At 58.0% G+C, this 24,388-nt stretch overlaps 1 protein-coding gene across 3 annotated transcripts in view; it reads left to right on the plus strand.

Moving 5' to 3' along the window:
• The window catches only part of NADSYN1 (NAD synthetase 1), a 38,935-nt gene that overhangs the window by 5,984 nt on the left and 8,563 nt on the right, over positions 1–24,388 (plus strand). For 2 of the 3 annotated variants that reach the window (XM_027578761.2, XM_027578762.2), the window contains 15 exons: positions 2,216–2,269; positions 2,760–2,849; positions 7,624–7,675; positions 11,115–11,203; positions 11,330–11,447; positions 11,836–11,967; positions 13,835–13,909; positions 14,630–14,754; positions 15,254–15,302; positions 15,702–15,804; positions 16,208–16,376; positions 17,359–17,494; positions 18,190–18,296; positions 23,312–23,443; positions 23,942–24,011. In XM_027578761.2, coding sequence (XP_027434562.2) covers positions 2,216–2,269; positions 2,760–2,849; positions 7,624–7,675; positions 11,115–11,203; positions 11,330–11,447; positions 11,836–11,967; positions 13,835–13,909; positions 14,630–14,754; positions 15,254–15,302; positions 15,702–15,804; positions 16,208–16,376; positions 17,359–17,494; positions 18,190–18,296; positions 23,312–23,443; positions 23,942–24,011 — 1,501 coding nt within the window. The remainder of the gene's footprint in view (positions 1–2,215; positions 2,270–2,759; positions 2,850–7,623; positions 7,676–11,114; positions 11,204–11,329; positions 11,448–11,835; positions 11,968–13,834; positions 13,910–14,629; positions 14,755–15,253; positions 15,303–15,701; positions 15,805–16,207; positions 16,377–17,358; positions 17,495–18,189; positions 18,297–23,311; positions 23,444–23,941; positions 24,012–24,388) is intronic. The other variant, XR_003517349.2, reaches the window with a different exon arrangement.

Here is a 24,388-nt window from a genome sequence, read left to right on the forward strand (position 1 = left end):
GGGCAGGAGTGTACGCGTGGGCACATAGCAGGCGGGTCCCCACGGGCAGGAGTGTACGGCGTGGGTACGTAGCGGGCAGGTCCCCACGGGCAGGAGTGTACGGCGTGGGTACGTAGCGGGCGGGTCCCCACGGGCAGGTGTGTACGGCGTGGGTACGTAGCGGGCGGGTCCCCACGGGCAGGAGTGTACGGCGTGGGTACGTAGCGGGCGGGTCCCCACGGGCAGGTGTGTACGGCGTGGGTACGTAGCGGGCAGGTCCCCACGGGCAGGAGTGTACGGCGTGGGTACGTAGCAGGCGGGTCCCCAGGCGCAGCTCATACGGGTGGGATTCCGCTACTGTCCTGTGTGTGGGCCATCCTTGCAAAGCCAGAGCCCCTCAGTGGGTTTGTGTGTCGTTCCTGTTTGTATCTCCAGGTCCGGTTCTGCCTGTGACGGAAGTAGAGCCATGTTTGCTTTCCTCTTAGCGCAGCCTTGCGTGTGCCCACCACGTCCTTCCACGTCGCTGTGACATGTGTTTATTGGGGCCTCATTCCAGCAGCTCACAGACAGGATTTTTTCTTCTTCTTTTTTTAATTTGATTATGTTCTGTTAACCACCATACATTACATCATTAGTTCTTGATGTAGTGTTCCATGATTCATTGTTTGTGCGTAACACCCAGTGCTCCACGCAGAACGTGCCCTCCTTAATACCCATCACCGGGCTAACCCATCCCCCCACCCGCTCCCCCCTAGAACCCTCAGTTTGTTTCTCAGAGTCCATCGTCTCTCATGGTTTGTCTCCCCCTCCGATTTACCCCCTTCATTCTTCCCCTCCTGCTATTTTCTTTTCTTTTCTTTTCTTTTTTAACATACGTATTATTTGGTTCAGAGATACAGGTCACAGATGGGATTTTTAACCCAGTTTATTCATGTTTATCATGATTTTGGATGTTTCCTATCGCTGCTGTGACAAATGACTACAAACGTAAGACACAAAAGCAACACAAGTTTTTTGTCTTATGTTTGTGGACATCAGAAGTCGTCTGAAAAATGGTTCAGCCAGGCTGGGTCCTGGAGGCTCTTGGGGAACAATCCTGCTTGGAGAGGCCCCTGCATCCCTTGGGACCCCTGGTCCACCTTCAGAGCCGGCAGTGGTCCCCCACACCTCTGCTCCCCCTCTGACCCCCGCCTCCCCGTGTAAGGACCTGGTGACTACGTTGAGCGACCCAGGTAGTCCAGAATAATCTCCCCATCTCAGGGTGTGCAAAGCCCCTGTCGCCATGTGAGGGGCTTACACTACAATTCCTGGCTCCAGGAATTAGGACGTGGACGTGCCTGCGCCTCCTGATTCAGCTGCCGCAGGGGCGTAGGCCTGCTCGGGCCCTCTTGTCTCCCTCTGGGTTTCCCTTGTATTTGGTTGCTTTTCTGTGCTCCGCTCTCTTCTGTTGGCTTGGAGTTTATAATCCTACTTTTTAAAAAGATTTATTTGTTTATTTGAGAGAGGGAGAAGGAGGTGGGGCAGAGGGACAGGGAGAGAAGCAGACACCTCGCTGAGCTGGGAGTCGGGTGCGGGGCCCGAGACCATGACTCAGGCCGAAATCAAGCATCAGACGCTCAACCGACTCAGCCACCCAGGCGCCCTATAATCCTATTTTTATTTTTCTGGTTTTTATTCTTAAAACATCAAGTCATACTTATAAAGATATTTTATTTTCACATCTAATATTTATTTGGACACATAATAAGATTCTAAACAAAACAGTAATTTTATCGTGACGTCCTTGATACCTGGCCAGCTTCCCCATAGCGGGGCGCCCCGCTTCCTGCAGAGGACACAAGGGGGGAGATGTGAAGCGCGATGTCTGTGGGAGGGGTCCAGACAGAGTGGTGGGCAAATGGAAGGGGTGCAGGCCACAGGTCAGGAGGTGCTCTGAAGGAGAACCAGGAAGGCGCTGGGGCCGGAGAGGTGACACGGTGACAGGGCTGCGTGCAGATGGGGCGGCAGCCACTGGAAGGTCTGAGAACGTTCCAGGAGAGAGGAAGAGCCCTGAGGGAATGATTGCGCTCCACTGGAAGAGTCTCTCCTGCTTTAGAGCCTATTCCAGGGCAGAAACCCTCTGAGAAAACTAGAGGGGAGACTTCTGCTTCTCCTCCAGGGCTCGAGGAGGCTTCGTACTAAAACGGACATAGGATTTTGCTGTTCACAGACACGTGTGTGCCCCCTCTCTCCACAGGCCTGTCATGCACCGGAATGTCCGCTACAACTGCAGGGTGATATTTCTCAACAGGTAGGTGGCGGTCGGGAGAGAGTGCGCGGCGCACCACCTCCCCCAGGCTCTGCTGCTCTGCGGCGTGGTCCATGGGAACCGCATGGTCGCTGGAACTGCATGCTCCCTGGGAACCACAAGGTCGCTGAAACCCATGCTCCCTGGGAGCCACGTGCTAGGAGGCAGCTTCCGGCAATGTCCGGTCCTTAGTGAGGGCCGACATACAGGCAGGTGACCCAAGTGTCACTGCTTCTCCTGGCCTCTGCCCACCACGGTCACCTTCGGGTATTAGAAGGAGAGAGACCCCAGGGTACGGCTGCTGCCGTTCAGGGGAGGGTGGTGTGTCCTGCTCTCCTGGTGGATCCCGGATGTCAGCTGCCCGCACAGCTCAGCACACCTGCTGGGTCTTGGCGGCTCAGTCATCATCCACCGTCAGGGGAGGGTGGACCTGTGGGCTGCCCCTTGTGACTGGGTGTTCATCTCAGGAGCCATTCTGTTTTCCTCCCTGTAGGAAGATCCTGCTCATCAGACCCAAAATGGCCTTGGCCAATGAAGGCAACTATCGGGAACTGCGCTGGTTCACCCCATGGTCACGGAACCGGTGAGTCCCCGGTGCCCCGAGCAGGGAAGCACGGGTTGTGGCCTCTCTGCGGATGCTTGTTTCATGTCTTCCCTGGGCAGAGTCGTGGTCCGCATCCTGGGGGAGTTACGTGAGAATTGGGGGCAAGTTCCTGACATTTTAGGTACAGCTGTCTTGAGGCTGATGGTTACAGTACAGCCGATTGATTACAGAAAGGTCATCCACCGTGGCCCATCGGGCATCTCATGTCCGGAGTCATCCTGTACTCCAGGGTGTCCACCGCAGCCTCGGGCTGTCCTTTGCATGGCAAGTGGTGCGGCAGCCTGCCTGGCCTCCCCCGTAGGTAGTCTGTGACAGCCTTGGATGTCTCCTGACTTTGGCAAATGTCCCCTGGGGGCATGGTCACCCCTGGGCGCGAAACCTGTCCGCTGTTCTCGCTGGGATTCCCGGTGTTTATGTGGTACTGGTGCTGCTGCAGGTTCAGCTTTCAATGTTGTGTCCTCAAATGCTGCATAGTTGTGTGTAGGAAAACTTCGGGGTTTTCTGTACTTTCACCACCCTCTTCCTGCACAGTTCTGTGGGACGTCTCGCTGTCCTGGGCTGACCAGCCCCCTGCATCACTGTCTGTGACGAGTTGCTCATTTGCTGGCATGTGGCTTCTAGTATATTCCCGAGGTTCCCACCACCCCCTTCTGAGGTTGACTTCCAGATCACAGTTTACTCTAAGAGGTTATAATCAGGACAGCCAAGTGGGAGAGATGCACGGGGCGGGCTCTGGAGGTGCACTGCTCTCCCCGGATCTCCACATGGTCGCCAACCCAAGAACTCCCCAAACCTCATTCTTTGCAGTTTTCTGGAGGCTTCGTTACAAGGCATGATTCATGAAATCATTGGCCTTTGGCCACTGAACTCAACCCCCAGTCTGGCTCCCTCCCCAGGTCTGGAGGTGGGTCCAAAAGCTCTAACTTCCTGATCCCTGGCTTGGCTCCCCTGGCAACCAGAGGGCCTTTCCCACTGGCACCATTAACGTAAAAACACCTTTACGGCTCTTATCTCCGGAAAATCCAAGGGCTTTAGGAGCTCAGTGCCAGGAAGACCAAATATATTTCTTATGATAAATCATAACGTCCTACTTTCTAAGCAACGATCCACCAAAGGTGAACTGTTTAACATCTTGCCTGCTTGCAGACGTCTTTGTTGGACTCGTACACGTGATGAATAGTTTTGCAGAATTAAAAGAAAAAAATCCTAGGTTAAAAATAACTTTTCTGCATGGTTTTAAACGTATCGTGTATAGGATTGCCTTTGGCTTGTGCTCTTGCTGGGGAGAAGCCTGGCGCTACTCGGAGTCTTCACTCTCATGTGATGATTTTCTTTTCTCCTGGGCACGTGGAGAAGCTTCTCTTCATCTTTGGTCTTTTAAAATTTTGTTATATGGGCCTTGGTGTGGGTCTTTGGGCCCTCGTGTGGGGCCCTCTGTGGCCCTCTGACGCAGAGACCCTGGTCCCTTAGTTTTGGGAAAGGCTGTCCTTTCTGGGTGAGTTTCTGTTCTATTTTCTGTTTCTGGAACGCCTCTTGACCGGGGATTCGATTTCCTGGACCATTTCTCTAGTCGTCTTAGCTTTTCTTTCCCACATTCTAGAAGGTTCCATCATCTTACTCTCTGTCTCTACTGAAATTTAAATTTAGCTATCTTATTTTTCATTTTGAGAGCTGTTTCTCATTTTCTCATGCTTTCGTATGTAAAGCACCTTTTTTGAGCACCCTCCTTGACTGACCCGCACAGGGGCTAGTTTGCAGCCCTTACAGAGCAGGTGTCTCTGGAGTTGGGAGGTCAGACCTGCCTCTGCCACTCAGCTGGGCCACTTCGGGCCAGCAGAGCGACCCGATCTCTCTGCGCCTTGGGGACAGTCACGGCGGTGATCCCGTAGGGCTGTGGTTGTGGGGATGACAGAGTCTGTGTGTAAAGCGCTGAGCGTGGTGCGTGGCAGGTGTTGACATGGCATCCGTGTCCTTGTGGTTTCCTTGGTTCTGAGAAGGGTGCTGGCAGGTGGTGGGGACCCAGCAAATATTTGCCGAATGCCCAAAGGTTATTGCTCAGGGATTTAAATGACTCCTGAATCAATAAAAACAGAAAAAATATTCAGAGAAACTCAAACAGAAAAATAAAGGTACAAAGAGCAAAGGAGAAATTTGATAGAAGCAAAAAACAAACGTGTGAATCGATGTTGGATATTGCTAGAAATCAGGCCGATATCAACAGGCACCGTGGTGAGATTTCTTCCTGTGCCCCCCAAGCGGTAAAATTAAAAGGTTGGAGAGTGCCAGGTCCTGGTGAGGGCACTGCTTTAAGGGGTCTTGTAGAGGGCAGCGCCCCCCCGCCCCCGCCGTGTGCCTTGAGCCTGTGGGCACCTCACAGGGATGAGGCAGGGGTGAGGCGGGACATCCACAGCAAGCAGCAGGGTGTGGACAGAGTGGGGACAGTGTGAGTCACGTCAAGGCCGAGAGCAGGTGCACCGACCGCCGGCCATAAGGGTGCGAAGCTGCTGGCGGGGCCATTCCTCCGCGGGCAGGGCTTCGTCCGTGCTGGGCCTCTGCTGTCCTAACCATGTGTGCCCAGTGGTTTTGACCTGACCATCAGGACTTTAATTTTTTTAAAGATTGATTTATTTATTCGAGAGAAAGCAAGATTGTACGAGCAGGGGGAGGGGCAGGGGGAGAAGCAGACTCTCTGCTGAGCAGGGAGCTGATGCAGGGCTCCATCCTAGGACCCTGGGGTCATGACCTGAGCCGAAGGCAGACGCTTAACCATCTGAGCCACCCAGGTGCTCCTACTGTCGGGACTTTAATTTTGGGAACATTTTCAGAGGCCTTTGTTCTTTGCTCTTCTTGTCCAGGAGCCTTCGATGTCGGCCATCACAGGCCCCAGTCTTTCGTCTGCTCTCTGCCCACGTACCTGTATTTTCCCTTGGGGTTCATTCCCCTAAATCTGTCCTCTGTGCCGTGCTCGCAGGAGGCTCCGTTCTTCAGATCTGTGCACGTTTGCAGTTTTTCAGATCCTTTTCACCGTTTGCAGGCTCGCTTTTTCTTTTTCCACTGTCTGATCGTCTCTTCTTTGAGATCTTTTATTGGGGCATGTTGTCTCTGAATTTCCTGGGAGTCTGGGATCGCCCGTCTCTGTCGTGTGGTGTGTGGGCCTCATGGTGACTCCCTCAGACGGTCGCTCTCATGATTGTGCCCCTGGAAGGGGTGGTGGTGGGCACCGAGCTGGAGCAGCCGGCTCACACTTAGGCACCGTGGAAACGAGAGACTTTTACTCTCTGGGCGCTGTGCCAGTGTGGTTTCCATAACTGGGCATGTTACTTTGTCCCCACCTCGGTAATGACCACATGACAGTTCAGGTCTCCTAAGACAACAGAAAAAAATAACCTGGGTCTTGACTGCAGGAAATTTAAGAATCTGCTCATTTCCCTTATGTTTTTAGATGTACCCCCAGGTTTAAGCACAGTGAGACAGAGATCACAGGGGCTCTTGTAGCTCCTTGGGGGTGGAGAAGTCTTGCAATCAGCATGGCCAAAACTGGTTTCTTGGCAGGAGTCCGCAGCGAGGTTTTTTCCATAGGATGTTGGCTGGGAAGAAAGGGCATCCAGCTAGAGAAAGGCTCAGGCCATGCAGAGGAGTCAGGTGTGGGGACCGTGGGAGGAAGTCGGACCAGCCTGAGCTAGGCTTTGGGTGACAGGCTACAGTGCGGGACTTTTACTCATGATATTTTGGCTCTTGATGAACCCTGGAGAAGCTCTCCGGCCACCTACGAGGTGCTCACTGGCTTTGGAGCAGAGAGTGGTCATGGAGGTGAGCCCATACCATCTCCTGGTGGTGTTGCTTTCGTCTGGTACTCAGTGGGTCTTGGTGGGGGTGGAGGGGAAGGAGAGGAAAGGAGAAACCTTGGTGGGGGGTGGGGGGTCTTCCCCTTAAAGAGAATTTTGACATAGTGACATCGCCGAGAACAAACCTGCCCACGGTGGATAGAGAGTTCACTGTGGGATGGCAGGGCGGCTCGGAGGTCAGCAGTGTCGAGTGTCCCTGTCCCCGTCCTTAGCGCAGGAGAGAAGGCAGCACCCTCCAATTTCTGAGCGTTACAATTTAAGTAAAAGCTGCTAAAGTCATCCTGGAAGGTTCTTGTGCATTTCTCAGAAAGAAAAAAGAAATATACGTAAATAAACGTTTTAGTGGTGCGTCTTGTAACAGCCTATTTGAGGTCGGATCTGTGAACCCTGTATTTCTTACATTCTAGCTCTCCGCGTAGCCCCTTGGGAGGCCTTGTACCGAAGTTGTGTATCAGACTCTGTCTGTCTTGTGCCGTCGGGAGACTATCATCTCGGTGATAACATGGGTTTGCAGTTGTGCGTTGGGTTAATGCAGTGTGATCTTTCGGACTCAGAAACTTTGATCAGGAATTCCAGCTGGATTTCTCCCTGGGGGAACGTGCCCACCCTGTAGAGAATGCCTGTGACGTGTCTCAGGAGCTCTGGACAGCAAGGCGCAGGGAAGCCGAGTCGGTCGGAGCCCCCTGGGCACCATGGTGTCCACAAGGAAAGTGCACCGGAGCTTTCTGTGTTCACCCTACATGCTTCCCTTTCTCTGAAGGGATAGTTGAGGCACGTGTGAGCAGCTGACAGCCCTCTGCCGATTCGTGGGTTCAAAGCTCCCGTGTTGGCATTTGCTCGCATTGGGATGCCATCTGTCCTGCTTTCCAAGATGCTCGTCCTCAGGTCTGTGGTGTTTCCCTCCCCAGGCAAACAGAGGAGTATTTTCTCCCCCGGATGATACAGGACGTGACAAAGCAGGTGAGTGTCTGGGAGTAGATCTCATTTTCCAGCCAGATGTCACTGTTCTAGGCTAACAGGGCACCATGTGGGGCAGGACCGTTCGGGTCAAGGCCCCAGAACCCACCCTGACTGGTGAAGGAATAAAACCAAACAAGGGGAGAGATTCCTGTGCAAGTAGGGAGGCTGGAACCCCGGGGCGTGCTGGGCGCCTCCTTTCTCTTACGTCAGTGATGCTCTGCCTGTTCGTGCCTCTCTCTCTCCTCCAGCTCACCTGCTGGGATACCAGGGGAGCTGGGGTACTCCGGGAGCTGGGGGAGGGGTCCCCCCCCACCTTAGCAGGCTCTTTCTTTTTTTTTTTTTTTTAAGATTTTGTTTATTTGACAGAAAGAGACACAGCGAGAGAGGGAACACAAGCAGGGGGAGAGGGAGAGGGAGAGGGAGAAGCAGGCTTCCCACCGAGCAGGGAGCCTGATGCGGGGCTCGATCCCAGGACCCTGGGACCATGACCTGAGCTGAAGGCAGACGCTCAACGACTGAGCCACCCAGGCAACCCAGCGGGCTCTTTCTTGCTGGGACTGCTGCCCGGGCCAAGGGACCACCCAAGAAGCCAAGTTTGGGCAGGGGGAGGGGTTCTAGTTACAAAACTTTAGGAAGACTTTACGTGGTTCCCTATTCAGTCTGAAGAACCAGCATTGGACATCTGTCATGTGTTTTGGACCTGGCTGGCCCGGCCTTCAGAGCTGTGATCGTCCAGCCTGATCTGGGGGCCGCGTCCATCCTCTTCCTACGGGAAGCTGCTGGGGTGACAGCTGGAACCCTGTTCTCTCCACTTCCCACAGGTGGTTGGAAGCCGGGGCACAGAGGGGGTGCTCTAGGGGGGCCCTGACTTCTCTAGTTCTGCCTCAGTTCCCATGCTGGTCGCCAGCTATATTAATTTGCTCAGGTTGCCATAAAAAAGCACCTCAGATGGAGGGGACGTTGTTGAATAACAGATAACTCTCAGTCCCAGAGGCCGACGCCCGAGGTGCAGGCGCAGGCAGGGCGGGGTCCTCCCGAGGCCTCTGTCCTCGTGTGTGGACGGCGTGCTCTCCCTGGGTCCTCACGGGGTCGTCCCTCCGTGCGGGTCTGTGTCCTGATGTCCTTTTCTGGTAAGGACTCCGGTCACATGGGATCAGGGCCACCCCGGTGACCCCGTGTCACCTCGATCACCTCTGTAAAGGCCCCAGCTCCAGATACGGTCAGGTTCTGAGGTGCTGGGGGTCAGGGCTCCAACATAGGAATCTGAGCAGGACACAGTTGAGCCCACAACACCGAGTTCTCTGTACCCCTAATGACTACACTCCAGGTAGCTCGTGGCGATTTACAGAATCTCTCCGGTGGAGGGGTTCGCAGGGATGCGGCTGGAGCTTAGGGACGGACCTGCGCTGGAGCACGGTTCCTCTCCCCGGATTCCCACCAGGGCCTGGCTCCATTTGCCTCTTGGCCATCAGTGGCTTCCTCCTGCCTTTTCCCTGGAGGACAGTGGCCGCCCTGGCCCCCGGATGGAGGCTACCTCTGCTTGGGAGCTGGACTGTGTTTCTGGCACGAGCTTTGATTCGTGAGCGAGGCCCTTCCAGAGGCCAGCTTGGGCTCGGCGCCTCCTGCGCAGACAGGGATGGGCACGGCTGAGGTTTGGGCAGGGACTCCCAGCCAGGTCTGGTCACCTCCGAAGTGACCTGGAAACTCATTTGACCATGAACTGCAGCAGTGAGCACGCTTTGAAATCGTCGTGACCCAGAACAGACTGTGTGTGTGTGTGTGTGTGTGTGTGTGTGTGTGTGTGTGTGTGTGTGTGTGTGTGTGTGTGTGTGTGTGTGTGTGTGTGTGTGTGTGTGTGTGTGTGTGTGTGTGTGTGTGTCTGAAACAGACGTGTCTGCGACGGTCCTGACAGTAGGATGTGTGTGTGTGTGTGTGTGTGTGTGTGTGTGTGTGTGTGTGTGTGTGTGTCTGAAACAGACGTGTCTGCGACGGTCCTGACAGTAGGATGCTCCCCATTTCATTCTTCTGGGATCGCAGTATGTCCTAAAACCCATCCCAGTGGAGATGCACTAGGCTGACGTGGGACAGAGTCTGCAGTTGGAAGGGTTTTGCCTGGTAGTTGATTGAAGGCCCGGGTAACGGGATTAAGGTTCAGGGGTGTGTCCAGGAACAAGGCAAGGACAGCCCAGGACCCGCTCCATGTGGACAGTTCAGGCCGGGGGGTAGTCAGTGAGCGTGGCTTCGGATATATGGTTTACCAGCCTGTTGCTCTGAGCTTTCTCACGATTTGTGGATTCCAGCCGTGCCCATGTGCTCACGTTTGCCAGGAGTGCAGGGGCGCTGCAGTCCCATGGCGGCCAGCGAGGGTCCTGGGTTAGGGCTCTCCTCACAGCCACAGCGAAGAGTGAGCTTGTCCGGAGCAGGACGCATCAGAGAAGAAAGGGCCAGGTTTACACTGTGGCTCTCGCCGTCAGCAGTAAAGGGTGTCGAACTCACACATCAGGGAGCCCAAGCCAAGTGTTCTAGGATGTGTTCCAGGCCTCGGGATTATTTCTTGGCTGAACAAGGGGATGGCACTTCTGTAACACTGGGATGAAGGGAGGTAGCCAAGTTGGACCGAGGCTGGCCTGTACCAGAGCGTCAGCGTGCCGCCGCAGCCTCCCACACCCACGTGACCCGTCAGCGCGTGGTAGGCTCAGGGCCTCCTCAGACTGTCTGGCAGCCCGGGGTGGCTCTGCCCCTGCCCGGGGAGCTCCCGCCACGTGTGGCTTGTAAATGTGGTTCTTACTGATGGACACACTTGCACTCTGGCCCTGCCACTCGGGAGCTGGGTGACTTTGCTCAGGTTTCTTAAATGAGCCTCAGGTCCTTCCAGGCACAGGGGTGGGACCACCTGGTCAGACTGGTGAGAGTGTGGGTGACGCAAAAAAGTGCACGGTGCCACGGCCAGCTAAATGAGACCATTTACTCTTTTTTTTTGTTTGTTTTAAGATTTTATTAATTTGACAGAGACACAGCAAGAGAGGGAACACAAGCAGGGGGAGTGGGAGAGGGAGAAGCAGGCATCCTGCCGAGCAGGGAGCCCGATGCGGGACTCAATCCCAGGACCCTGGGATCATGACCCGAGCCAAAGGCAGACGCTTAACGACTGAGCCACCCAGGCGCCCTGAGACCCTTTACTCTTAATAACGAAGATGACCGTGGGGATTTGTGCCAAGGAAACTTGAAGAGTGGAGTGACAGTTTGTCACAGCCACAGTGAGCCCTGCAGCCACGCAGAGCACAGCATCCGGCTAGTGAGCTTCCCTGTGGTGCCGGGCTGCCCGGGCTGGGAATGCTCCCACGCTGGGGCTGGGAGGAGAAGAAAGGCAGCGAGGTCAGGGCGCAGCCCGGACGGACCATGGCCGAGGGATCTCGTGCACTTTGTCCTCCGACTGCAGGAGACGGTGCCCTTTGGAGACGCAGTACTGGCCACCTGGGACACCTGCATCGGGAGCGAGATCTGCGAGGAGCTCTGGACGCCCCACAGGTCAGCCTCGGCCCCATGTGCACGGCAGCCCTGGCGGCGTGGCCTTGGGCTGTGGAGACATCGGGGCTGGGAGGGCAGGGCAGGGCGCGCAGCCTGTCACTTCCTGTCAACCGCCTCTGCCCACAGCCCGCATGTGGACATGGGTCTGGACGGCGTGGAGATCTTCACCAACGCCTCGGGCAGCCACCACGTGCTGCGCAAAGCCCACGCCAGGGTGGATCTGGTGACCATGGCCACCACCAAGGTAGGTGTTGGGCCACGAGGCTGGAGCGTGCATGCTGCGAGCTGGCGCCGCGTCCCACACGCCCGAGTCCCCAGAGCCCAGGCGGCAAGGATGCGTGGTGGGCATCGGTGCCCGTAGTTGTGGCCCGTGCTCAGCAAACGTGCACGGGCTCCTCTTCTGGGGCCCCACCTGCCTGACCTCCTTTAACCCTGGCCGCACCCCAGGGAGGCAGGCGCTCCTACCCCTGCCTGTAGAGCAGGGCACCTGGTTCGCGGCGTCCAGTGGCCACGGGCTCACACCCCCAGGTCCCCGCTGCGTGCAGGCAGTTTCCCTGCAGGGGCGCTATTTATGGTGTGGCGGGAGGGCCGAGGAAGGGCAGGTGACATCCCGCTGCCACTCGCGTTTTCAGAACGGGGGGATCTACCTGCTGGCCAATCAGAAGGGCTGTGACGGGGACCGGCTCTACTATGACGGCTGCGCCCTGATCGCGATGAACGGCCGCATTTTTGCGCAGGGGGCCCAGTTCTCCCTGGACGACGTGGTAAGAGTGAGCTCACGCACGCCCCTGGGAGTGACTGCGCCAGGGGGAGCAGGCTGTGTGGTGACAGCAGAGCAAGGGACCCCTGGGTCCCCCGGGAGGACGTGGAGCTGGAGCCGCCTCGGGAATAAGCAGGCACCGGTCCTCACAGCGAGGAGGGGCGTTTGGTGGGGGGCCTCATCCACAGGAGTGGAGCAGAGGGGAGCTCGGTGAGGCCACTTGAGACCCACTCGCTCTTGCCCACGCGTCCAGGCGTGTGCATGTCAGCTATAGGCCTGACACCACCCTGCCCCCACGTCGGAATGCTCAGCTGTCTTCAGGCCAGGTCGATGTGGCCCGGACACTGGGCCGCATGTCAGAGCCGCGGGCACCTTGCCCAGGACTGATTGGCAGTGGACTGGGGTCACCTGCACCAGGAGAAGCAGGCGTGTGGGTCCCTGCAGGCTCTGGGCCCCAGCCAGGCCTCAGGGCTGGATACCTGGGGATCTGCAATTTAAGCACATACCCAGGTGATCCGTAAGCACACGAAAACCCGAGGACCGTTGCCACCCTTTTCCCCGAGGGGGCTCGCAGGCTGGAATTATCTGATTTTGTCCGAGCGTTCAGGGAGAGAGAGCATCACCATCCTCGGGCCATGCTGTCCTGCCATGTCCTCCGTGATCCGCCCAAAATGATCAGAAGAGATCGCGTGGCGCACAGAGCCGTCGCACAGAGCGGCAGAGTTGCAGACCATGCCCTAGGACATGCTCCTCGGGGTCTTCTGAACCTCGTGGGCTGGCTGGCACCGTGGATGCCTCGGTCAGGCGTTTATGTTGATGCTAACCTGTTTTGGGGAAAAGTGGAATGGGACCTTCTTCTCATGAAAAAGATTCAAGCCAGAGTTTTTGGTTTTTGTTTTTTTGTGGCTTCACTCTTCCCTTGGCTTTTTCACGTGGAAAGTACGGTGGCTCACCTTGGTGGCCCATCACTTTGGGAAATGACAGGAGGACCGAAGGACAGATGAGCTCCATTTTCTGTTTCTCTCTGTGGAAGTGTCCAGCCTGGGTCGGGCCCGGTGTTGACAGCGGCAGATGCCCACAGGCCTGTTAGCAGGAGTGTCCCGTGTCACGCAGTGGTGCACAGGACTAGCTCCCGCTGCCCCCGACTTGCATGCAATGACACAGTATTCTAGTGACATAAGTTGGCTAGGAGTATTTTTTATGAAGATAGGAATAATATAAATGAGTTCAAACTTTTTCTTTTTTACTGTTTTTTAAAAGTTTATTCTTTTTCTGTCTTGTGGTATTTTTTATTCGTAATACTCCTGTCTCATCTGGCTGCGAAGGCAGGGACGTGTCGCCGCGATCACACAGGCAGCACATCCAGGCCCCTGGCGCGGATCGCCGGGTCTGTGGCTCCACCTCTCTGCCGTACGCCAACCCGGCCTTCCTCTGTGTGGGCTTGGATCTGGGCTTGCCTCTCCTCCTGATCACAGGGTGGCTGCAGCAGCTCTGGCCATCTCATCTCCACACAGCCACGAGTGAAGCAGAAAAGGGGCCCTTGTTCCCGAGAGTCGTTTTAAGAGGGGAGAAGCTGTCTCAGAAGTCCACGGCAGAAGCCCGCGGCAGAATCGGGTCCTGTGCCATGATTGAGGCTGCCACGTGTCTGAGTTCACTGGGGGCTCTGGGGGCAACAGTGAGAGGGAAGGGCTTTGGGTCAGCAACAACACTGGCTGTCCCCTCTCCCTGGGCCCCTGGGAGCCCACAGGTCCCCAGTCCTGCCTTAGAAGGCGTGACTCTGTGCAATTTGGCACACCCATGAGAACAGCCAAATCACATGTGCGAGTGGGAGAAACAGGAGACACGCTTTCTCTTTGAAACCCCTTCTCTAGGAAGTCCTCACCGCGACGTTGGATTTGGAGGACGTCCGAAGCTACAGGGCGGAGATTTCATCTCGCAACCTGGCGGTGAGTTCGTAGGGACACACGCTGGTGCCTGACAACGCCCGGGGACTCTTCTTAAATTCTTTATTTACTGATTGCGTTATTGAGCTGTTATTCCCGTGCCACACCACGGTGCGGTGGTTTCGGGCATCCTCATGGGGTTGTGCAGCCGTCCGCACGTCAGCACAAAAGAAACTCAGAGCCGCTAGCCTCGCTCTGCAGCCCCCTCCTGCCCCGCACAGCCACCAGCCTGCCTTTGGTCTCTGGGTTGTGGGCGTTGTACGTACATGAAATTTCATCTGGCTTCTGTCACTGAGCACAACGTCCACAGGGTCGTCAGGGCTTCGTGCCTTTTTACAGCCAAACAATGGCCCACGGAACGGGCGTGCTACACAGTGATGATCCAGCCGCCGCTGAGGACACGGGGACCGTGTCTGTTTTATGTGATGAATGATGCTCTCCAAACGTGTGTACGAGATCCCGTGAGGACGGTTTCTCTCGGGTGTGCACCTGGGAGGGGAGCTGCTGGGCCACACGGCCACCCCGTGCGTTCATCTGGGAGGGACTGTCAGACCATCCACAGCAGAGGCCCCTCCACGTCCGAGGCTTCCAACACTGGGTCCTATCTGTCTTTCTGACTCCAGCCATCCTGCTTGGAGCCACGGCACCACTGAGGCTCTGAGGCCCGTTCCCAGGGGCTTGCTGCTGCGGGGGCGTCATGTTGTCGCAAATCTCCGTCAGCAGGCCAGCAAGGTGAGCCCCTACCCCCGCGTGAAGGTGGACTTCGCCCTCTCGTGCCACGAGGACCTGCTGGAGCCGCCGTCAGAGCCCGTCGAGTGGAAGTACCACAGTCCCGCGGAGGAGATCAGGTGGGCGGCCTCTGCCCACAGGGAGGGAGGGGGTGGTGCTGGTCCCGGGGCACCATGCCAGGGGGCAGGGGCCAGAGCAGTGTGGGCGGCTGGTTCCCAGAACCTGCCCGGGGTGGCCATTCAGTGAGGAGGAGGCCGTGCGGCATCAGGGTTGAGGGCGTCGGGGGTGCAGCCAGTCGGCCTGGCTTCTTCACCCAGCCCTGCCACATCCTGGTGCTGGGGCCTTGGGCACAGAGGCCCTGTTTGTCCTTTCCTTTTCGTGTCTTAGTTTTTCTGTTTCAAAATGGGGCCAAAAGATCATCACCTACCTCCCAGGGCCATCGGGAGACAAAAATGCATTAATTCCCGTGAAGCGCTTAACACAGAGACTTGGTGAATCGGGAGGGCCCCTCCCCCTGGCAGTTCTGCTTGGTGCTGCTCCTGCCTGGGCCCCTGCCCCCAGGTAAACTGCAGACCGGGTCAGCGGCTCCCAGACCTCACGTGTCCCCTTGCTCTCCAGCCTCGGACCCGCGTGCTGGCTCTGGGACTTTCTGAGACGCAGCCGGCAGGTAAGATGTCCAGTGCTTGTGGTTGATTCCATGGCAGCCTAGGGATTTTCTTTTTTTCATGCTGCGTCCATCAGGAGCTTAGTCTATGTGAGGCAGAGGCCAGAGGGCACACGGAGATTTGGCTCCATCTCTGGAGTCCTGTCTGATGACACTCAGAGTGATGAGACAGCATCCCCTGCTGGTCCCGTGCACCTGATGTCTGTACTGGGCAGAGCGAGTCCTAGATGCCCTTTACAGCCCTTCACGGCGAGAGGGCTCTTTTCCTTCTGGAAAACCCATCTGAAATGTGTGGCGCATCTTTGTTCCCCTCCACCGTCTGTGGGTGGAGCTGGGCTAAGTTTGGGCTGAGTTGCTCCTCCGAGGCTCTGCTCACACCTGCCTTTGGTTGGCCCGTTCCAGGCCGGGTTTTTCTTGCCCCTGAGCGGCGGGGTGGACAGCGCAGCCACCGCCTGCCTCGTCTACTCCATGTGCCACCAGGTCTGCGAGGCCGTGAAGCACGGAAGTAGGTGGCGTCCGCTGGTCTAAGCAAGGTTCCAGGGGTGGGGACTGGGCTGAGGAGAACCCCGGGTCCTGGCCATCATGGGGGAAGGAGGCTCTGCAGATGTGCTCAGATGTCCCAGCAGGACCTGGGGACAGCAGACCATTAAAGCCCCTTCTTGGGGCTCGGGCCCATGTGGCTGTGTCCATCAAGCCCTCCGCCCGCTGCTGGGCGCTGGCAGTGTGGCCCCGGCCTCGGGCTCAGGCAAACCCGGGTCAGAATCCTCCCCCATGCACCCTGTGTCGAACATCCCCTTGGCGTGCCCGCCAGAAACACGAGGGAGAGGCTCTGTAGGTGGAGACACTGCTCTGAGCCCCGTGCACAGCCAGGGGCCGCTACCTGCTACCCGCCGTCTGGTGGTTTTCAGACCAGGAAGTGCTGGCTGACGTCCGGGTCATCGTGGACCAGCTCAGCTACACCCCCCAGGACCCCCGGGAGCTCTGCGGGCGTGTGCTGACCACCTGCTACATGGCCAGTGAGAACTCGTCCCAGGAGACGTGTGACAGAGCCCGGGAGCTGGCCCGGCAGATCGGAAGGTAGAGGGGGTGGCCGGCACTGGGGGGCTGCTGCGGCGGGACCCGCGCCACCTGAGGCCCCGCCCAAGCCCACACTCATGCTTAGATGCGTGTCCAGGGTTGAGCAGGTTGCTACGGTCTCTCGTGAACCAGGTTTTAGGGAGACCATTTCCGTTCCACCCAGAGCCTAGCTGTGTCTGATTGCCACCCGTCCTTCCCTTCATCCTTGCATCCTAGGCGCCAGCCAGCAGGGCTCGTGGGCGCCCCCGTGTAGGAGCCCGGGACCCCGCTCACCGCTCTGGGGAGTGTGCAGGCTCTGTGCTGGCCGCTACCCTCTCCCACCCAGTGGGCTTCCTGTACCTGGGGAAGGGGGAGGGGCGGCCTCTCTCCCGATGGGGCGCCTCGGTCCATTCGGGCTCTTCGTTTCTTCTGCCGCTTGGGGAACAGTGCAGAGCTGCCCGTTGCCTGTGCCGAGCTCAGCTAAAGCCCCTAAGCCGTGCTGCTCCTGGCCGCGTCCCCCAAGGAGCTGAAAACGGGCTCAAACAGACATTTGTGCCCAGGCTCACGCGGTAGCCCGAGCGCAGAAGCAGCTCGAGCTGTTGGGTGACAGATGGATGAGTAAACGAGATGAGTTCTGAGCAGAGAATGGGGTATCTGTCAGCCTCAGAAAGGAAGGACCCTCTGACACCTGCTACCTCTTGACAACCCTGGAAAATGTGATGCTCGGTGAAATCCGCCAGGTGCTAAGCATCAGGGACCACGGGAATGCCCAGAATAGGCGACCCTACAGGGACAGAGAGCAGGGCGGGTGCAGACGGGCACCAGGCTCCCTGGGGCGCAGGCGCGTTCTGGAACCGGATAGAGATGCCGGCTGCATAGCACCGTGAGCTCACCCCGAGCATGCGCTTTCACACAGCTGGAATGGTGAATCCGGGGTTACGTGTGTTTTACCACATGTGCACGCACACACCCGTGCACACCCACCCTGCCCTTTCCCCGGCAGCCACCACATCGGTCTCAACATCGACCCAGCGGTGAAGGCCGTCATGGGCATCTTCAGCCTGGTGACGGGTAAAAGGCCTCTGTTCGCGGTTCACGGAGGAAGCAGCAGGGAGAACCTGGCCCTGCAGAATGTGCAGGTGAGCCTCCCAGCCAGGCCCTTGTCCCCGCGCGGGAGCCGCAGGGAGCCCGGGGCCTCATGGACAAGGCTGAGGGTGTGCGTGCACCCGTGTGTGAGTGTGCAAGAACTAGAGGACGCAGGGTTGTCCGAGAGTGCTGCCTGGGTGGAAGCTTGTGTGCTTGCGTGTGAGTGCACAAGCGTGTGCGTTAGAGGTGGTGGGGGAGACATGCACACGCAGGTGTGAGGGTTCTGCATCTTCAGGGAGTGGCTCCACACACCCCAGCTCTGGGGCTCCCGCAGGGGAGCCAGACACTGGCTGGTTGGTGGAGGAAAAGAGGGACCCTGGGCTCCAGCTGCTGTGCGCTGTCCCATCTCTCTCCCTTTTCTTTTGGTCACAGCGGCCTTCCCTCCTCCGGAAACGCTGGCTGTGAAGGGGGTGCAAAAAGGGGCCGAGATTTCTCTGCAGCCCCATCCCGCCCGGAGCTCTCTCGGCTCCCCGGCTCCGGGTCCGTCTGTCTGGGATACGGTGCCGCCCGCCACGCGTTCCTGAGTGTCGTGGCAGCGGTCAGGCCCGGAGGACCCTGCTTTCTCTGGACGCTAGAAATCTACGCTACTTGGAGCCCCTTTCCCTGGAGCTGTATGGGGGGCAGGGGCCAGTGTGCGTGTGTCCTCCCATGTCCAGCATAGGGTGATGTTTCCTGTCGTGTCCCCCAGGCTCGGCTAAGGATGGTCGTGGCCTATCTCTTCGCTCAGCTGAGCCTCTGGGCCCGGGGCGCTCACGGTGGACTGCTGGTGCTCGGATCGGCCAACGTGGATGAGAGGTGCGTGTGCCCGACTCCCGAGCACCCCAGATCTCCAAGGGTGCGTGCTCCCCAAGACGGTGTTTCCAGGCCCCCGCCCGTTCTCACTGCGTCTGCAAGACACACATTGTGAGGGTCACATCACCCCGCAGCACAGGCCATGTCATTACTTCAAACCTTCCCGATGACTCGGATGTGGAGACAGGTCAACACCGTTTCCTTCTGGCTCCCCACCCACCGGCCCGGCTCAGACCAGCTGCACCCGCCTTGGGGCTCTTCCTTTGCACTGGGTCTGGAATCTGTCTCCCCACCCCACCTCTCTTGGTTTCACCCATCTCTCTCCTGGGCAGTTCCTCTGCGTCCTAGGTCCTTGCTCTGTCCAATTTTCACTCCCAAGCAGATATCTCATCTCTGATGTGGATTTGAAATACTTTCTTGTATTGCTCACTGGTTGAAAAAACTCAGAGTCTCTCTATTGTTCTCTAGATAAATTTCAGCTGACTGTTAGGGTGAGCAGCGGAAGCTGGGAGGACTCCTCCAGCCTTGGTTTCTCCGTTTCTCTCCGGCGGGCCTTGTTAGCAGAGGGGGCCAAGAAATGTATCTGTCACTTATTCATCTATTCATCTGTGCATCAGTCCATCCATCCATCCGTCCATCCGTCCATCTGTCCATCCACCCACCTGTCCATTCATCCATCCATCCGTCCATCCGTCCATCCACCCACCCACCCACCCGTCCATCCATTGTCCCACTCACCCACCCATCTGTCCATCAGTCTGTCCACTCATCTGTCATCCATCCATCCATCTTTCTAGCTGTATCATGAGTGTCTTAAATCTTTCTACGTCCTTGCACGTCTGCAAACGTGTTCTTCGTTAAGTATTATTGTACTTTTGGATCCTATTTCCTACTTATGACAATTTGAAATTAGCACCCTTTAGCTGGTAAAAAATTCTCCCCATTCTCGTTCACATTTTGTCAATTTCCATTGCTTTTTTTGTTACCTCTGGTGTTTCTGTAAGGAAAGGATTTTTCAGGTGGAGTGTGACGGCTGGTGCATATCCCGAACCTGATGTAGTTGAGAATATTGGTGTGTTCTGTTTTGCTTTTGAACACGAGTTTGACTTGTCATGTTTGATATGGTGCCACTACCATAATTATTTTATTGCAATATTTCCCATCACAATTCTTATCCGTTGTCTTCTGGAATTTAATATTTAAGCAAAAAATAACAGTGATTTTTTTATTCCAGGGTGGGAATGGGCTTCTGGGTGCTTAAAGCCAGGCTAAAAGCTAGGCCTCTCTTACGGGGACATAGAAGTCTGTCTACAGCTGCAGAAACTTTTCAGTTGTGCTTCCCCTGTTGTCTTTGTTTCCTGTCCCCGCTGGGACGACTGTCCCTCGCTGCGTCCCTGTCTACGATCCCTCCGTTGCTCACATACCGGGGTAGAGCCTCCAGTCTGAGTCTCTGCTGTGCTGGTTCTCGTTTAAATGTTACTTCTCATCCTAACTTTGGTTCCGTTGCGTTCTGATTTGCTCACTCAAGGAATTGATAAAACGTGTGCCCCATGTCAGGTGCTCTTCTTGATGCTGTGAAAAAAACAGCAAACTAATTCCCATTTTATTCTAGTGGAAGGAGACAGGTAATAGGAAAACTAATCACATATGTAGGAAGTGGAAAGCCTACAGAGAAAACCAGGGTAGGCGCGGGGAGAGTTTGGGCATTTGGGCTTGTAAGTAGGGTGGCCAGGGAAGGCCTCTCTGAAAAGTTGGTTTGTAAAGGAGGAGGGGAAATGCAGCCAGGAGAACAGCCTGTGCAAATGTCCTGTGGTGAGAGCCCACCGGGACAGAGAGTGGTTGTCACCTGTCTGCAAGCCCCATCTTGTCCGAGGGAGGTCCCGGGAGCCCAGCTGGGACAGGTAGGAGGAGAGTGGTGGGTGAGGACCGCGGGTCGGCTCTTTCTAGAAGTTTCACCTGCAGGAGAGGGGAGGTGCAGGGTGGAAGCTGGCAGGAGCAGTGAGACAGGGGAAGGTGTTTTCTTAAGGTTTGATGAGAGAGGTCTAGCCGTTGCTGATGAGGAAGGGGGACGTGGGTGGACAGCTGCTGTGCCGTCACGAGGTGGGAGCGGGCGGCCAGGCGAGGGGCCGGCTTTATTGGGAGCCCAGCTAGTGTGTCCACGGAGCAGCAGGAGGCCGCAGAGCTGACGGCCCAGATGCGGGTGGGGGGGGGGGTATAGGGTCGGGGCTGCGACTGCCCTCTCGAGGCAGGAAGCAGTCACCAGCCGAGCGGGGGTGCGGGGCGGGTGGTGGGCATTTGAGGGGAGTGGTGACGAGCGAGCGAGACAGGTCAGGGAACCAGGCGGGCAGTGCCAGCCCTAAGGACGCCCCGGAGGTGGGGTTGCACTTTGCAGCCAGCCGTGTCCAGCTGCATATGCGTGTGGAGCATGGGAGCCGGGCAAGGGTGGCAGAGAGAGAGGGACGCGGGAGCTGAGGAGCTGCAAGGAGAGGTGAGGAGGAGTGAGCACGCGGCAGAGGCCGGGTAAGCCACAGACTCCGCGTCCTGGTGCAGTGGAGCCTGCAGGAATGAGCCGTCACCCCCGTGTCCCGTGATCCGCTGGGAGACGGACCAAGCATCGGGCCATACTCATGGCTGTGGTTGATTACAGCCAAAGGTTGTAGAGTGGAAGGCACATGGAGAAAACCAGGCCCAGGCTTCCAGAATCATCTCCCAGGGGAGCGTCACCAATGTGCTTCCTCCCCCGGCCACACCTGTGACAGCAGGGAAGCGTGTCAGAGACTCCGTGCCCAGGGGTTGCGCCGGGGGCTGGTCACATGGGCACCATCCCCCTGGCATGGACCAGGCTTTCACTCCCAGAAGGAGAGCAGTGCTTAGCACCAACCAGTTCACGCTGCCTGGGGGGTGGGGCCGGGGGACGGCAAGGCGTGCTTGGCTCCTGGTGTATTTTGGCATCACAGGGAGAACCGACAGGATTTGCTGGTGGACCAGACGTGGGGTGAGGATGCCCAGGCCAACCCGAGCCACCAGAAGGACGGACTGGCGTTTGGCCAGATGTGGAGGCGCAGGAAGCGGGTGGGGAGCTCAGGGTCCAGTGCCGGGAACGTCGGCTTTGACACGTCTTCCAGACACGCCCACGGAGGTGTGTGGTGGGCAGTCATACGGGGATTCTGGAGCCCCGGTGTGAGCCGCACCCCCAAATCTGGAAGTCTGCAAACGGCGAAATGCCATTTAAAGCTACGAGGGCAGCTGGGCCTGTGGGACTGAATGTTGACAGAGAAGGGAGTGGGTCGGGGGGCCCAGATTCCGATACGAGGAAGCTGCCGCTGAGCACCCAGCCGGTGCGCTTGGAACCAGGAGGACAGGCGCCCAGAGCCGGGCAGAGGGGCTGTTTCGGGGTGGCTGGTGCTTGTCACTCGGGTGGGGAGTGGGGAGCACTGGCGGCTTTTTACTGGAGAGGCCAGGGCAGGGAGCTGGCGGCGAAGCTCGAGAGAGAGCAGGAGGGGAGTGGACGCGGCCCCGAGAGGTTCGGCTTGGGGGGCAGGGGCACATGGGCCGAGGGAGGACAGGAAGGTGGCAGCCGTCAGGCGTTACCTGTGCTCACGGGAGTGGAGGGGGCCGGCTGTTGGAGCCCGTGAACCTGCCTGTTAGCGCGCTGTCCCAGCCGAACATTGTCAGCTCCCGGTGCTTCTCGGAGCAGGCTGGAGGAGGCACACGGTGGGATGGAGCCCATCGTCCCCTCTGGCCAGCAGACCCTGTCCCCACTCAGCCGCCCCTTCAACAGGAGGGGGAGCGGTGGAGCGACCACCTCGGGGTGGATGGGAGGAGCCCCACTCAAGGCAGCACCAGGTTTGCCTGCTCCTCTGTTGGGTGCTCTGGGGGTCTTACGCCCGAGGCCCTGCTCTGTGGCAGGAGTCTGGAAGAGGAACGAGACCTGGGTCTTTCTCTCAAGCAGCAGGAGGTCAGTTGTGAGGGTGGAGGGGGCCCCATGCTCACGGGACAGGTGTGTTTTCAGCCAGACCGGGCGCAGGACATCAGGCAGAACGAGCAGCTGTTTTGGTGCTGGTGTCGAAGTGTGGGCTTGGGCGACACAGGCAGAGGCTGGGCCTTGGAAGGCCACCAGCAAGGGGGCCCAGGGACACATGGCGGGGTCGGGAATCACCTTGTGGGAGGGTGGGGGCGGTGGGGGGGCCTGGGGATGTGGTGGAGAACTGCTGTCCAGAGGTGGGTGTAGAGGGAGGCGTCCCCTGGACGGTGTGGGTAGCGAACGACCAGGGAGTCAGTGGCCCAAGCACAGTGTCCTTTCGCCATTCGGTACGAACCCAGTTCAGTATGGATCTCACTGGGCTAAACTCAAGTTGTTGGCAGGGCTGGTTCCTTCTGGAGCTCGGGGTCCCTCCCTCCCCCAGCAGAGCCTGCGGGGCAGCATCTCTACCCTCCTCCCGGCTCACAGCACCTTCCGGCCCTGCCGCCCACCTTCCTCCTAGACCCGTAAGGATGCTTGTGAGTGCATTTAGGGCCACCTGACAATCCAGGATGAGAGCCTCACCTCGAGGTCTTCACCTTAATCCCATCTGCAGCCCCATTGGCCTTGGGGTCCCATGTTCACAGGTTCTGGGTAGAGGTTGTGGGTGTGTTCGGAGGCCACTCTTCAGCCCCCTGCAGGAGGTATCTGGGAGGAGGAACTCACAGGCATGGGGAGGTGGCCCGGCCGCCATGGGCTCAGCCCTCAGCCCCCCATTCTGCCAGCCCTGGCCTTCAGACATGCTGCTCCCAGCTGGACGCCAGGCATTCCCAGGTCTGTCTCCCGGCTCCCACGCCTTCTGAGGAGTGCCAAATACCTCCCCTTGGTCATCTGCCGCCTCGGCCCCTTTGCGGACGGCTCCGGCTGTGCCAGGCGTGTCTGAGACCCTCCAGCTGGCCGAGCTCTGGCTGCGGGTGTTGACAAGGGCTCGGACCCCAGGCAGGATCTGCAGCCCCTCAGGTTAGCCATGTGGAAATCCTGTGTTCTATCCCCATAGTCTCCTCGGCTACCTGACCAAATATGACTGCTCCAGTGCGGACATCAACCCCATCGGTGGCATCAGCAAGACGGACCTGAAGACCTTCGTCCAGTTCTGCCTGGAGCGCTTCCAGCTCCCTGCCCTGCAGGGGTGAGTGCCGCCCGCGAGACCACAGCTGCACCCAGCATCGGCCCCTTCCACAGCTCCCTCCTGCCTGTTGGAAACGGTCCCGCCCTTCAGCGGGCACTTGGGGTGCCGTGACCTGGCAGCTCCCTTCGCGTCAGTGCTCCCCTGGGCCCCCCAGGGACTTTGGGCGATGTCTTTAGACCTTGTAGGTGATGGTAGCAGTGTGCTCATGGCATCTAGTGGGTAGGTGCCCCTAGGTGGCCTGCATCACCCAGGACGGCCCCACAAGAACGCATGACCTGCCCGTGGGGTAGCCCCTGCCGTCAGTTCTTTCCCCAGGTCACAAAGCCCCCCGACATCCACGTCTGTCTCCCCAGGAAAGCCCAGCCCCAGCTCGGGGTTGACAGGGGTATTGCTGGAGACCAGTCGTTGCGCCTGGGACAGTTGGTTTGGGGGTTTCTCCCCACGCTCACGAGCTCTGTAGTAGCCACCACGGCTAACCTCCGTGTGTCTTGGCCGCAGCATCCTGGCAGCACCAGCCACCGCAGAGCTGGAGCCTTTGACCGATGGACGGGTGTCCCAGACAGATGAGGTAGTGCTGGTGGCTTTGTCACCGTTCCCCATCTCCCTGCTTCCTCATGTCCATGCTGGGCTCTTTCATGGCCTCCTTTCTGCCCCAAGCAACCAGGGAGCCCAGGGTTCAGCGCCTGTCCCGCTGCTGACCTTGGACGTTTCGATTCGGCCTTCTTGAGGCTGACCCCCGGGCGGAGGGGTGAGTGGGGCAAGTCTCTTGCAGGTAGCAGGGGCGCGATCTCACAAGAATCACTCTTGACCCTGGCATCCCATGCTGGCTTGCAAGCGATGAGGGCCGGTCGGGGCCATAGGCTGGGGTGTGCAGCTTCCGTGGTCGAGGCTGGAGTGGCCGTGAGCCGTTGCAGAGTCTGTGACAACTGACCGTTCTGCCTCCAG

The sequence above is a fragment of the Zalophus californianus genome, chromosome 11 (genome assembly GCF_009762305.2).
Source record: "Zalophus californianus isolate mZalCal1 chromosome 11, mZalCal1.pri.v2, whole genome shotgun sequence".
Taxonomy (NCBI): Eukaryota; Metazoa; Chordata; class Mammalia; order Carnivora; family Otariidae; genus Zalophus; species Zalophus californianus.